At 49.5% G+C, this 14,118-nt stretch overlaps 1 protein-coding gene across 2 annotated transcripts in view; it reads right to left on the reverse strand.

Moving 5' to 3' along the window:
* RGS11 (regulator of G protein signaling 11) overlaps window positions 1–14,118 on the reverse strand; it is a 2,073,835-nt gene that overhangs the window by 1,818,920 nt on the left and 240,797 nt on the right. For both annotated transcript variants that reach the window (XM_078664273.1, XM_078664274.1), the window contains exon 3: window positions 7,086–7,136. In XM_078664273.1, coding sequence (XP_078520399.1) covers window positions 7,086–7,136 — 51 coding nt within the window. The remainder of the gene's footprint in view (window positions 1–7,085; window positions 7,137–14,118) is intronic.

Here is a 14,118-nt window from a genome sequence, read left to right on the forward strand (position 1 = left end):
TTAAATATGCAGAAATGGTGGCGGGCACTTGGAGAGGGACCTTTACCAGGGAGAAGAGCATGACAGCACCAATGATGTAGATCTACCATCCATAGACTGAGGTACAGGCCTGCAGATAACGCCCAGAGATCTTCTAATATATAATCATCCTGCTTCTATACAAGAGGAGGGAGGTTAGGCTATGCTGTTTTTCAGTATGACAGCTCCTTTTATGATTTTTGGACTAATTGCAATGCTGACCGTATTTGTGTTATCCATTTTTCTACTTATTGTGGCACCTATACTGCATACTAGAGCACATTAGTTAAAAAAAAAATATTTTAAACTTGTTTGTTTCTCTGTCAGATCCTATTGTGGACTAGTACAAGAGTGTGAGCGAAAGGGCGTGTCTTGCAACCGTGATTCCTGAGAGAGTCAGAAGTGTTGTGTTTAGGGGTGTCTAATCACTTGTTCCTCTGTGAGTAAGTAGAAGGGCATGTAAGACACTATAACTAGTCGGTCCAGGGCTCATGGGTACTAAGGTGGTAGGATAACTAAGTTCCTGTATACTAAGGTCCCATAATCCCATGCATAGTGCTGTGTTTGCGCAGAATCCCTGCAACAAGGCTACAGCAAAACCTGCTGAATGGAATTACACCAAATTCGGCAGGAAGCTACATCTTTAGGTAAAAAATGAGAGAGCTCAGCGAGAGCACAGATAAAACAAAATGGAGCACTCTGATTGGTTGAGAGGCCCGGTTTTTACCATGATCCTTCATGCTCTCGTGGGAGCCTAAGACTACTGTGACTCCTATGAGAGCAGGTGCTCTAATTGGCCTCTGATCCCGGTGCCAAAAACACAGGAGACCCCACCTTGCAAAACCAGGTTATTTTGTGATAGGTAATCTTGATGTATCCTCAATACATTGTTGGCCCTTGCTTGTCGCGCGTACTTGCGCAGCCACGCGAGTGAGGTACCAATTTTTTATCGGGAGACCTGGGGTAACGCTGGGTGGTAGGAGATTTGTGTCATCCTGGTGATCCCACCAATTTCCCACACAGAAATGTGAGAACAATTATATTTTTTCAGCTAAATGTATGGTTTGCAGGGGATTCTGGGCAGAAAAACTTTGGGTGGGGGGTCCATGTAAGCCATACCTCGCTTGACTCCCCCGGGTGTCTGGTTTTCATTAATGTGTGGGTTTAGTAGTTTTCCAAGATGGCTGCCGGGGCCAACAACACAGGTGACCCCCCCCCCTTGCAAAACCAGCTTGTTTTGTGACAGGTAATTTTGATGTCTTGTCAATATGTTTTGGGCCCTTGCCTGTCGGGGGTACTTGGCCCACCCATGTGAGTGAGGTACCATTTTTATCGGAAGACTTTGGGGAATGCAGGGTGGGTGGAATTTTGTAGATCCACAAGGATTCCAGAACTTTCAATCACAGAACTGTAAGCAACATGTGTTTTTATTTTACAAAGTATGCAGAGGATTCTGGGTAACAGAACCTGGTGAAAGCCACACAAGTCACCCCCGCCTGGATTTCCCTGGGAGCCTAGTTTTAAAAAATGTATAGGTTTGCCAGATTTCCCTAGGTGCCAGCAGAGCGGGGTTCAAAATCTACAGCTAGGCACTTTCCAAAAAAGGGTCAGTTTTCACTGTAAAAATGTGGTGTGTCCATGATGGATTTTGGGCCGTTTCCTGTCGAGGGCACTAGGCCTACCCACACAAGTGAGGTACCATTTTTATCAGAAGTCTTTGTAGAACCCAGGGTGGGTGGACTATTGTGGGACCATGCATATTCCAGCACTTTCCATCACAGAAATATGAGGAAAATGTGTTTTTAAAACAAAAAAAGTTTGAGGTTTACAAGGGATTCTGGGTAACATACCCTGGTGAGAGCCACACAAGTCAATCAATCAATCAAGACATTTGTACCGCGCACTACTCACCCGGAGGGTCTCAAGGCGCTTGGGGGGAGGGTGTCCGCTACTGCTCGAACAGCCAGGTCTTGAGCTTCTTCCTGAAGGAGAGGTGGTCTTAGGTCAGGGGTAGGTCGGGAGGGAGGGAGTTCCAGGTCTTGGCGGCCAGGTGGGAGAAGGACCTTCCTCCTGTTGTCGCTCTTCGGATGCGGGGGACGGCGGCGAGGGCGTGACTGGTCGATCGGAGATGGCGTTTGGGAGCGTAGAAGTTGAGGCGGCTGTTGAGGTAACTCGGGCCTTGGTTGTGTAGGGCTTTGTGTGCGTGGGTGAGGAGCCGGAAGGTAAATCTCTTGTTGACCGGGAGCCAGTGCAGGTCTTTCAGGTGTCTGGAGATGTGGTTGTGTCTGGGGATGTCGAGGATGAGTCTCGCTGAGGCGTTCTGGATCCGCTGGAGTCTCTTCTGGAGCTTGGCGGTGGTTCCGGCGTAGAGGGCGTTGCCATAGTCCAGACGGCTGGTGACGAGGGCCTGGGTGACCGTCTTCCTGGTCTCGGTGGGGATCCACCGGAAGATCTTACGTAGCATGCGCAGGATGTTGAAACAAGACGAGGAGACGGCGTTGACTTGTCTGGTCATGGAGAGGGAGGAGTCCAGGATGAAGCCCAGGTTGCGTGCGTGGTCTGTCGGTTTGGGTGCGGTGCCCAGGGCGGGGGGCCGCCAGGAGTCGTCCCAGGCGGAGGGCGAGGAGCCCAGGATGAGGACTTCCGTCCTGTCTGCGTTCAGTTTCAAGCAGCTGGCCGTCATCCACTCGGCTACGTCTTTCATCCCTTGGTGTAGGTTGGCTCTGGCGGTGGCGGGTCGTTGGTGAGGGAGAGGATCAGCTGTGTGTCGTCGGCGTAGGAGATGATGTTGAGGTTGTGTTGGCGTGCGATGGCCGCAAGGGGGCTCATGTAGACATTGAAGAGGGTGGGGCTGAGCGAGGAGCCTTGGGGAACGCCGCAGATGACTTCTGTTGCTGCAGATCTGAACGGGGGTAGGCGAACTCTCTGTGTCCTTCCAACGCGGAAGGAGATGATCCAATCCAGTGTCTTCTCCTGGATTCCGATATTTTTGAGGCACTGCACTAGGGTGCAGTGGCAGACAGTGTCGAATGCCGCGGAGAGGTCTAGGAGGATGAGGGCCGCTGTTTCTCCGTTGTCCAGCAGGGCTCGGATGTCATCGGTGGCAGCGATGCTGTGGTTGGCCCGGAAGCCAGACTGTGAGGGGTCGAGGGATCCGTTAGTCTCGAGGAAGGCGGCCAGCTGCTTGTTGACTGTCTTCTCGATGACTTTGGCTGGAAACGGGAGGAGCGAGATGGGGCGGTAGTTCTTGAGTTCGGTGGGGTCCGCTGTTGGTTTCTTTAGTAGAGCGCTGAGTTCGGCGTGCTTCCAGCTCTCCGGGAAGGTGGCGGTGTCGAAGGAGGTGTTGATGATGTCCTGCAGGTGGGGTGCGATGACGGCGTCGGCCTTGTTGAAGACGTGGTGAGGGCAGGGGTCGGTCGGAGATCCGGAGTGGATGGAGTTCATCGTGCGGATGGTGTCTTCGGTGCTGATTGGGGTCCAGTCGCTGAGGGTGGTGGTGGGGTGCGTTGGTGCGGTCTTGGGGGGCGTTGTTTGTGTGCTGAAGCTGTTGTGTATGTCAGCGATCTTGTTGTGGAAGTACGAGGCGAGGGAGTTGCAGAGGTCTTGCGATGGGGTGATGGGGTGATGTCGTTGTTTCCGGCGTTGGGGTTGGAGAGCTCTTTCACGATGTTGAAGAGTTCCTTGCTGTTGTGTGCATTGTTGTCCAGTCGGTCCTTGAAAGCAGTTTTCTTGGTGGCGTGGATCAGTTGATGGTGCTTTCGGGTGGCGAGCTTGAGGGTAGTCATGTTGTTCGGTGTTGGGTCTCTTCTCCAGGCTTTCTCGAGGGCTCGGCAGTTCTTCTTGGAGCATTTGAGTTCGTCGGTGAACCAAGGGGCCTTCTTGCTGCCGGGTCTGCTGGGCTGGGTCCTCAGGGGGGCGAGTTCGTCCGCGCAGTTGCTGATCCACTTCGTGAGGTTGTCGGCGGCCTGGCTGGGGTTCGCTGAGCTGGCGGGAGGGTGCTGGCTCAGGGATGCGGCGAGTTGGTCGGCTGCGATCTTGTTCCAGCTCCTTCGTGCAACCTGTGGCTGGTAGTGGTGGATCGTGGTCCTTCTGAAGCTGAAGTGGATGCAGCTGTGGTCCGTCCAGTGGAGTCCGGTGGCGTGGCTGAAGACGATGTCTTCGCTGGATGAGAAGACGGCGTCGAGTGTATGTCCGGCGTAGTGGGTGGGGGTGGTCCCCAGCTGCTTGAGTCCGAGGTTGGCGAGGTTGTCAAGCAGGGTAGTGGTGTTGCGGTCGTTGTCGTTCTCCAGGTGGAAGTTGAGGTCCCCGAGGAGGATGTATTCAGCAGAGAGGAGGGCGTGCGGGCTGATGAAGTCGGCGATGTCTTCGCTGAATGGTGTGCGGGGTCCCGGGGGTCGGTAGATCAGGGTGCCTCTAAGGGTGGTCTTGGGGTCGGTGTGGATCTGGAAATGCAGGTGTTCGGCGGTTGTCAGGGTGTCGTCGGAGTTGGTCGTGATGCGGATGGTGTTCCTGTGGATGATGGCGATGCCTCCTCCGGTCTGGTTGCCGCGGTCCCTCCGGGTGATCTTGTAGCCCTCTGGGATGGCAATGGCGATGTCGGGCGCTGAGGAGGCGTTCATCCATGTTTCTGTGAGGAAGGCGATGTCAGGAGCTGTGGTGTCGAGGAGGTTCCAGAGTTGGACGGCGTGTCTGTGGACGGAGCGGGTGTTGAGCAGGATGCACTTCAGGTGGTTGCTGCTGGTGTTCGGCTTGGTGAGTGCTGGTGCAGTGCAGGTCCGGATGCAGGTGAACTTGCAGGAGTGGCAGCTGAAGGGTCCGTGGGTCCGTCTCGGTGTGGCTCGGTAGCATCCTGGGATTCGGCCGGTGTTGAGTGCGTTGAGGGTGGCGGCGTCGTACGTCCGGCGGGTGGGCTGGGGTTTGCGGGAGCCAGGGGTCCTGGCACTGGGCGCGGTCCAGGCACGGACGGGCGTTGACGGGCTTACCTTTGGCGCACCTTCGGCGCTCAATCGGTGCTCCCGCTGCGCGCGTCCGCTGCGCGGTCGCTCTGGGGGCGTCATAAGAAGGGAGCCGGGAGGGATGGTCCGCTGGGAGGCGGGGAGCACGTGGGCCAATCGGCAGGCGGGGGGGCGGGGTCGCGGCAGGTAACGGCGGGAAAAACCTATGCGGGCTTGGTGGGCGGCCCTGCGGCGGCTGGGGCACCGGGGATCCGAGGACGGGCGGCCCTGCGGCGGCTGGGGCTCCGGATCGGCGTCTGGCAGGCAGCAGGTAATGAGGCAGGCAGAGCAGGCGGGGAGCGTGGGGCGACCAGGCCGTGGAGGGCGCAGTGGTCGCTCCCTCCTGGATTCCTCAGGGTGACTTGGTCTAAAAAATGTATAGGTTTGCTAGATTTCTCTAGGTGCCGGCAGAGCTAGGGTTCAAAATCCACAGCTAGTCACTTTGCAAAAAAAAGGATCACTTTTCACAGTAAAAATTGTGGTGTGTGTCTACGTTGCATTTTGGGCCATTTCCTGACATGGGCACTAGGCCTACCCACTTAAGTAAGGTGCCATTTTTATTGGGACACTTCAAGGAACTCAGAATTGTAGAGCAACTGTTTTACATACTGACTTTCTATGCAATTCTGCCTTCCTAATGTTAGACAATGTGCAAAAAAGAAGTCTCTTTGAAAAATGTCCTACCATTCACAGGCTAGTATGGGTAACCACAATTTCAGAGATGTGCAAATAGTTACTGTTTCTAAATTCTATACTGTGTTCCTATTTCAGAAATACATAGGTGTCTTTGATACCTATTTTTCAATCTATATATTTGACCAAATGAATTGCTATTTACCCGGTAGACAATGAAAAACTACTGCAAGACGCTGCTCAGTTATTGGTTCTGGGTTCCTTGGGTCCTTGGTGAACCTATAAGTCCTATATATCCACACAGCCAGAATGGTCGAGCGGATCTAACAATATATTGCTTTAAAGTAAACATCTATCATAGTTATTTTCAACTCTTAGTTTCTATTAAAAAACTTGAAGGATCTACAAAAATGACGCCTTGCTGAATTCAAAATGTTGTCTACTTTTCAGAAATGTACAGCATTCCAGGATCCATTATTGCTTTCACACCCATTTCCACCACTAACTGGAAGGAGGTTGAAAGCACAAAAAGTAGCAAAAATAGGCTATGTCCCAGTAAAATGCCAAAACTGTGTACAAATGTTGGTTTTCTGACACAAGTATGCTAGTCCCTGAAATCGGCGAAGATGATGATTTCAGCACCATAAACCCTTTGGTGATACTAATTGCAGGGGGAAAAACAGCCGCTCTCTTCTGCAGCACTTTTTCCCCATTTAAAAAAATTAATAAATTGGCTGTATTTTTGCTATTTTCTGGGTCCCCTCTAGGGGAATCCACAAACCCTGGGTACCTTTAAAACTCCCATAATGTTGGAAGAAAAGGGCACCAATTTGACGTGGATACCTTATGTGGACAAAAAGTTAAAGGGGCCTAAGTGCCAACTACAATAATAAGCCAAAAAGGCTTAGCACATGGGGGGTGAGGCGCAGCAGCGAAAGGGTTGAAAAAAAAGTTTGAGGCTTGTGAAAAGATTTATTTTACCAGGTTGAAATGACAGTTTGAAACTGCACTGCAGGCTGCAATGCCAGACCAGAGAAAGGTTTTAAAGTGCTACTCTGGTGGGTGGCACAAAGAGTGTTGCAGGCCTACTAATAGAATTTAATTTACAGGCCCTGAGTACATGTAGTACTATATATTAGGGAGGTATAAGTAAACTAAACGTGTCAATCAGGTATAGGACTGTTTTGTCATGTTTTAGGGAGTTTAGGGAGCAAGAGTTTTGGAACTGGTTAGCAGCTGTAAAAAGCACAGAGTCTTAATGCCAACAAAAAGGAGTTCTGAAAACTGTAGTGGTGAAAGAAAAAGTTTGGGAGTGACTCTGCAGAGAGGGCCAAGTCCAACAAGGTGCGTTAATGTTGGTCTTATATGGTAAACAGGTCTGAAAGGGCAAACACAAGTTGATGATGAAGTATTTAATAAAACGTAAAATACTGGTCTTACCTTCTTCAGTGATGGACAGCTTCTGGATCAGCCATTCAATAATGTCATTCCCTGTATTCAAAGATATAGGATGGCTTAGTGTTAAACCTTAATCACATTCCATATCAGCACTTGTGAAGTAAAAGTTTACATTGAAAAACATTGTCCATTTGGATTACTGAGGTTTGTTTTTTGCATACTTCCACAGCCCTCATAATTAACAGGCTCATTTTACCACTCAGCCAGTTGACAGGCAGGCATCTAACCTTGCAGGACATTGGGCTAGTAACAGTTGAAGTCTTAAGCAGAGCATGGAATCATCTATTAATGACCGCACGGTCCATGAAGTCGGATCCTGTACCCAGTCACAGTCTGCACTAGAGCATTTAGTTCATTAGGCAATTGACACGCATGGCACATTACACTTCTTCTTTTGATAGCACACGCAAACACAAATGCACACAGATACATTTTGTTCACTATGTTCTGCACTTACTTATATTGAGATGTATTGTTCTATATATTTATGCTTCCAAAAATAACTATTGCTTCTTGGAATGTCATTTTACCTTTTACTAGCAATTCTAACACCCTCTATTTTAGTATGATACATCAAATTGTTTATTAGAAATATTTAGACTCACTGAGCCCTTCTTCCCAAATCTCATTAATGTAGCTAAGCCCAAGTCTTTAAAAAAAAGTTTTATTGAGCCATAAATATAACACAGTACAGTACAATCAGCAAAAAAAAGATGAAGAAAAAGAAATAAGTAAGACATAGATTGTACTTGAATTGACTTTGAAAATGTTAGCTTCACATAATATCAGTCCTTGGATGTCTCTGACATGGCTGGAGAAATAGAAGTACACCAGATATTGAAGCAGAGATCAAATACTAAAGTGCAAGAAAAACCAACAACAACAACTCTCTATTTTGTACAATTGATATTTAGGAGTTGAAATGTGAAAAAATATATAAAGTGACAGAGCGTCATTACTAACATCGGAGGCTAGCCCAAATCCTGTTCAATTTAAGCCAGGAACAAGGCCCTCTGGTCTTAGCCAAAGCTAATTCCATTTCGTATACCTGCCAAGCAGAACCCAAACTTCGCTACAATTGGACTGATATTGTTTATCCAGACTCTAGCTATACAAAATAGGGCATACACTATAATGATAGTAGCTAACAGACTTACATACCTTGCATCACCACATTTGATCCCCAAGAATATTTCCTTCTCAGTAAGCTGAAAGTTTTGGCTGAGAAGTGAAATAAGAATATTAGAGACCTCACTCCAAAACCTTTGAAGCCCCGGGCAGTCAATAAACATGTGCCTTAGGTCTGCAGCAAAGAGTAGGCATTTTGGACAGAATGACTTGATAGAGTGTCGGAATGCAGCCCACTTAGCAATGATCACTGGTGTATAATACAGCATATAGATTGTTCGATGTTGTTGTACTTTCAAATTAACAGAAGTTATGACCCTGTCCAGTACACCCATTGACTCCTGTATTTCCTAAGCTGTTATATCAACCCCAAGAGTTCGACTTAGCCTGGTAGCTATCTGTATGCTATCATCATTTGCTACAGCAAGAAATTTCTAGTAAGCAGTGTCAATTACGCCTCGGCCGGAGCTCGTACATATTCTCATCAATATTTCTGACGGATTTGGCATGACTAATAAATTTTGGCCTCTTACAAAAAAGTCCCTGATTTGTAAATACTTGAAAAAAGTATTCGATAATAACCCAAACTCGGCTTTTAATGCGACGAAAGATCGAAACCCACATGCATCATACAGTTGTCTGATCTGATTAATGCTGTTATATTAACAAGCAAGAATGTACACTGTTCCCCTGGGGTTAAACAGGTAATAAGGTCTCTCTCACAGTTAGCTGATAGTCAGCTAGAGGGTGTGGGGGTGCCGGGTGGTCAGCAAGTTCCTTGACGGAACTAAGGAAGCCTCACACAACTGATGAGCTGGATGACATGTCTCATTCAGCCTACTAGGGATGTTGTTTATATCATCGGCTTCCTGCTCCTGCGTCGGGCCGGCGCTGCAATGCCCGACGGGTAACAACAAGTGTCACTCTTTTGCGGAGGTCTTTTGTTCCTTGCCGTGATAAGTAGAAACTTGTGAGGCTTAAAAAGTGAGGTAGTGAGCAAAACAGTGAAAAATTGTTAAAAAAAGTTGGATAATCCACAGGGAAGTCTTTATTCAGGTGGTTAGCCACTTTATTAAAAGGTATAAGGAGGGGTACTGAGGACCAACGTGACTATTGGTGTGGCCTCATATCGACCCTCCATTTGGTCAACATGTTTCATGCCCAGCCGGGCAATTCGTCAGGACCGAAAAAAGTGCTCATATAAACCTAATGTGCCCCAGAGGGTGAGCTACAGGCTATTATTGATACAACCTGATAGGTCTAGGTCTAAGGAAGGCGAGGATCACTGCATCACCGTCAGACCTAAGGGAACAGTAGACATCACAGTTGCTAATATGGCGATAGTGATTATACCGTTGGCAGGCAACACTGTGACTTAACCCCAAAAGTCAAACACGAACCCAGTTAACCAAATTAAACTAGGTGTCCATGAGGGCTGATGGAGTGCAACGTGGTGAGGGGAGAGAGACCATTATTACGTGTAGCAGGACATGGCCCCGGGGTAATCAGGGCGTGTGAGTGCTAATCGTAGCAAGGGTGGTCAGTTGTTTAACTAAACAATGGAGCCACTAGAACTAAAATAGTAACAAAACACAAATAAAAAGCCACTCAGCCACAAGGGGTGCGGCAGGCACACAGTGGGATGGTTCCAGTATCAATAGTTAAACCTACCCTTAGGAGCCAATTGGCAGTCTGCGCGGCTAGTTCCTGTGGGGACTGCGCTAGGGATATATAGCCCTAAGGAAGGAAACAGGAGGGAAGTATTTACACAGCGGGTCATTGCTGGAAGCCATGCCCACAGGTCAGGATCAGAAATGGTCAGCGGGGCAGCGGTACCCCCGCCTCGTCAGGCCATCAAGTGCCAGGGTGCTGTGGAAAAGCGGCGGTCCGGATGAAACCGCTCGCGGGCACCAGGGTGGACGTTACCCTAGGGATGTCTCCCAATAGTGGCAAGATAGACAGGGAGAATGACTATTGGGACGGCTAAAAAATAGCTAAAAAATAGCTACAATCATGACCTGGACAATCTGGCGAGGCGGGGCGCCCTCCGTGAGCCTTGGCCAGAGTGCCGTCGTAGTAGAGCGGCGGCCAGCAAAAAGTAAGTAGTGCAGGCTTACCTTAGCGGCGAGAGATACTCGCCGGTATCACCTACCCCCACACACCGTCGGCGTGTGATGTCCGTGGAACAGCCGGTCAGGAGTGTGCAATGCGTCCGCCATTATGAACAGCTTGTTTGGGGGCGGAGTGGGGGCGGGGGCCGGTGGAAGAGGGCGGGCCCGCGCTGGCAGTGCGCCCGAGGCACCAATCAAAGCCCGCTACACGGTGCTCATGGGAGATGTAGTCTCCTGACCTCTGTGGTGGATGTTTTGGAAGCGCTCGATTGGGCGTGTGAGGAAGAGAGGAGGGGTGGGGGGAAGGGGGGGGCAGGGGGGGGCCGGGCGGGCGAGAGGAGACTGGCATAGTGTGGCTCTTCTGGTACAGCGTACTGCGCTGAAACGGATACTCGAGGCGGGAGCCTGATCAGACAAACCCCAGCCAGTGTGATTAATCTCATTGTACGTAAGTAGGCATCCTGCTTGGTAATAAATGAGGGGGTTGGGCCGCCCGGGTGTGGGCCGCCTATAATGGAAGGGCAGCTGACTCACTCAGGCGGACATTGGCCCAGTGTTTGGCATGGGGAGGCTGGAGATGGTGAAGTGACCCCAGACTGGTTCCGTGAGGCATGAGTGGGTGGGCGGATAACACTAGGGAGGGGTGGGGTACTCCTGCCGTGCCCACGTGACTAGTAGACCGGTGGATGCAGTGAACAGTTAGATGGCCATACTAATGTAAGGGAAGGCAGCGTTCTAGAAGCAACTAGAATAATGGATGCCTCTACATAAGTTGGACTAGTGCAATGCTTTGGTATGCCAGTGTTTACAATGAAGGATGACCAGTCTCGGAGGCACTAGACGGATGGGAGGGAACAGAATCATCTTGCTAATTGGTTCCACGGGATGGAATCGTTCAGGCCACAGGTATACAGTTGAAGACGGTGCACCCATCTTTGTTCTAGTCTGTATAGTGCTTGTTGGTTAATGGATGGATGACATTCCAGCACTGTCCATTGAAGGTTGTCAGCCCTGTGTCCTGCTTCTTTACAGTGATCATAGAGCCTGGTGTGTGTCTTCATACAGCGAATGTTGCTGTTATGCTCAATGATCCGTGTTTTCACAGTTCGCATAGTCATGCCTATGTACTTCAGCCCACAGGGACAAATGAGCATGTATATACAGCGGCTGCTGTTACAATTAGTGTGTCTGTTCATGTGCCAGGTGAACGTTGTGGTCAGCTTGATATCTTTGCCTTGTATGGTTTGTGGACAGATGATACAGCAACCACACCTGTAGTGTCCGACCACTGGTGGCAGGTCCCACAAGGGGTTCTCATGGTGGGTGCCTGCCTTCTTGGGTCGAGTGTGGGTCAGGGTGTCCTTGAGGTTAGCAGTTCTTTTAAAAGCAAACCGTGGGCGGGGGATATCCAGGCCAGCGGAGTTCAGAGTGCCCCAATGTGAATTGATTGTTTTCTTAATAAAAGTAGAGTTCCTGGTGTATGTTGTTACGCAGGTGATGACATCACTGGTGGGCTTCGGGGTTGACTCCAGCAAAGCTTCTCTGTTGTTGTTACGTGCCCTTTTTAAAGATGCGTTCAACAGTCTGGTTGGGTAGCCCTTGTCCTGGAGTTTGTGTTGGAGGATAGATGATTCACGTACAAAATCAGTCAGTGATGTACAATTTCTTCGGATCCGGAGAAATTGGCCGAACGGGAGATTATCCCTCAAGGCTCGAGTATGGTGGCTTTGGTAAGGGAGGAGACTGTTCCTGTCGGTTTCTTTCCTATAGAGAGTGGTAGTAATCTCTGAAGGCTCCAGCCTGATAGTAAGATCCAGGAAGGGAAGGGAAATGGCGGAAATGGTACCCGTAAATTTGAGGTACGGGTTCTGCAGGTTAATCCAGGAGCAGAAAGCCTCACAGCTCGTCCTATCCCCTTTCCATAGGATCAAGATGTCGTCGATATAGCGACGCCAGAGGGAAAGCTGTTCAAGAAAGGGGTTGGTTGCAGCAGGATAGATGACCTGTTCCTCAAAGGAAGCCATGTAAAGGCACGCCAGACTCGGCGCGAAGGTAGAACCCATGGATGTCCCGCGTATTTGATGGTATAATTGCGATTCATACCTGAAGAAATTTTCCGTCAGGGCTATACTCGCAAGGGCCATGATGAAAGAGATGGGGGTGCGGGAAGTCCACTCCTCAGATCTCAAGGCATTCTCCACTGCTTCCAAAGTGGCTTGCTGGGGGATATTAGTGTAGAGTGCCTCTACGTCCAGGGTCACTAACAGGTCGACATTCTCCCTCCCGTCCATATCTTCAATAAGACGTAGAACATCTCTGGTATCTTGGAGGAAGGAAGGGATTTTCTTCACTAATGGCTGTAGGAAGACGTCGCAAAATTGAGACAGGGGTTCCAAAAGAGAACCTATGCCTGACACGATAGGCCTTCCTGGTACCGGTGTAACCCCCTTGTGTATTTTAGGGAGGGTATAGAAATAGGGTGTGATTGGTTCGGTGGTGATGAGGAAATCTGCCTCCTTTTTTGACAACCATTCATTGGCTTCACCCTCTAGCACAAGGCTCATGATCGTGGTGGACAGGCGTTTGGTAGGATCTATTGTGAGGGGTCTATAGTGGGTGCTGTTGGAAAGTTGGCGTCTACATTCCAGGTCATATGCATCATAGTCTTGAATGACTGTAGCGCCCCCCTTGTCTGCTTGTTTTATTACAATCGTGTTATCATTCCCCAGGGCCTGGCAGGCCTTTTTCTCCAGGCTGGTTAGATTATTGAATTGTTTGCATTGAGGTTTGTTATTGAGAGTGTTGAGGACTGCTCTCTCGAAGGTCAGGATCTCTGGGGGAACCATCCCATCTGTAGGGGTAAAAGTGGAAACCTTCCACTTTTACCCCTACAGATGGGATGGTTCCCCCAGAGATCCTGACCTTCGAGAGAGCAGTCCTCAACACTCTCAATAACAAACCTCAATGCAAACAATTCAATAATCTAACCAGCCTGGAGAAAAAGGCCTGCCAGGCCCTGGGGAATGATAACACGATTGTAATAAAACAAGCAGACAAGGGGGGCGCTACAGTCATTCAAGACTATGATGCATATGACCTGGAATGTAGACGCCAACTTTCCAACAGCACCCACTATAGACCCCTCACAATAGATCCTACCAAACGCCTGTCCACCACGATCATGAGCCTTGTGCTAGAGGGTGAAGCCAATGAATGGTTGTCAAAAAAGGAGGCAGATTTCCTCATCACCACCGAACCAATCACACCCTATTTCTATACCCTCCCTAAAATACACAAGGGGGTTACACCGGTACCAGGAAGGCCTATCGTGTCAGGCATAGGTTCTCTTTTGGAACCCCTGTCTCAATTTTGCGACGTCTTCCTACAGCCATTAGTGAAGAAAATCCCTTCCTTCCTCCAAGATACCAGAGATGTTCTACGTCTTATTGAAGATATGGACGGGAGGGAGAATGTCGACCTGTTAGTGACCCTGGACGTAGAGGCACTCTACACTAATATCCCCCAGCAAGCCACTTTGGAAGCAGTGGAGAATGCCTTGAGATCTGAGGAGTGGACTTCCCGCACCCCCATCTCTTTCATCATGGCCCTTGCGAGTATAGCCCTGACGGAAAATTTCTTCAGGTATGAATCGCAATTATACCATCAAATACGCGGGACATCCATGGGTTCTACCTTCGCGCCGAGTCTGGCGTGCCTTTACATGGCTTCCTTTGAGGAACAGGTCATCTATCCTGCTGCAACCAACCCCTTTCTTG

Source organism: Lissotriton helveticus, chromosome 10 (assembly GCF_964261635.1).
Source record: "Lissotriton helveticus chromosome 10, aLisHel1.1, whole genome shotgun sequence".
In the NCBI taxonomy this organism is placed as follows: Eukaryota; Metazoa; Chordata; class Amphibia; order Caudata; family Salamandridae; genus Lissotriton; species Lissotriton helveticus.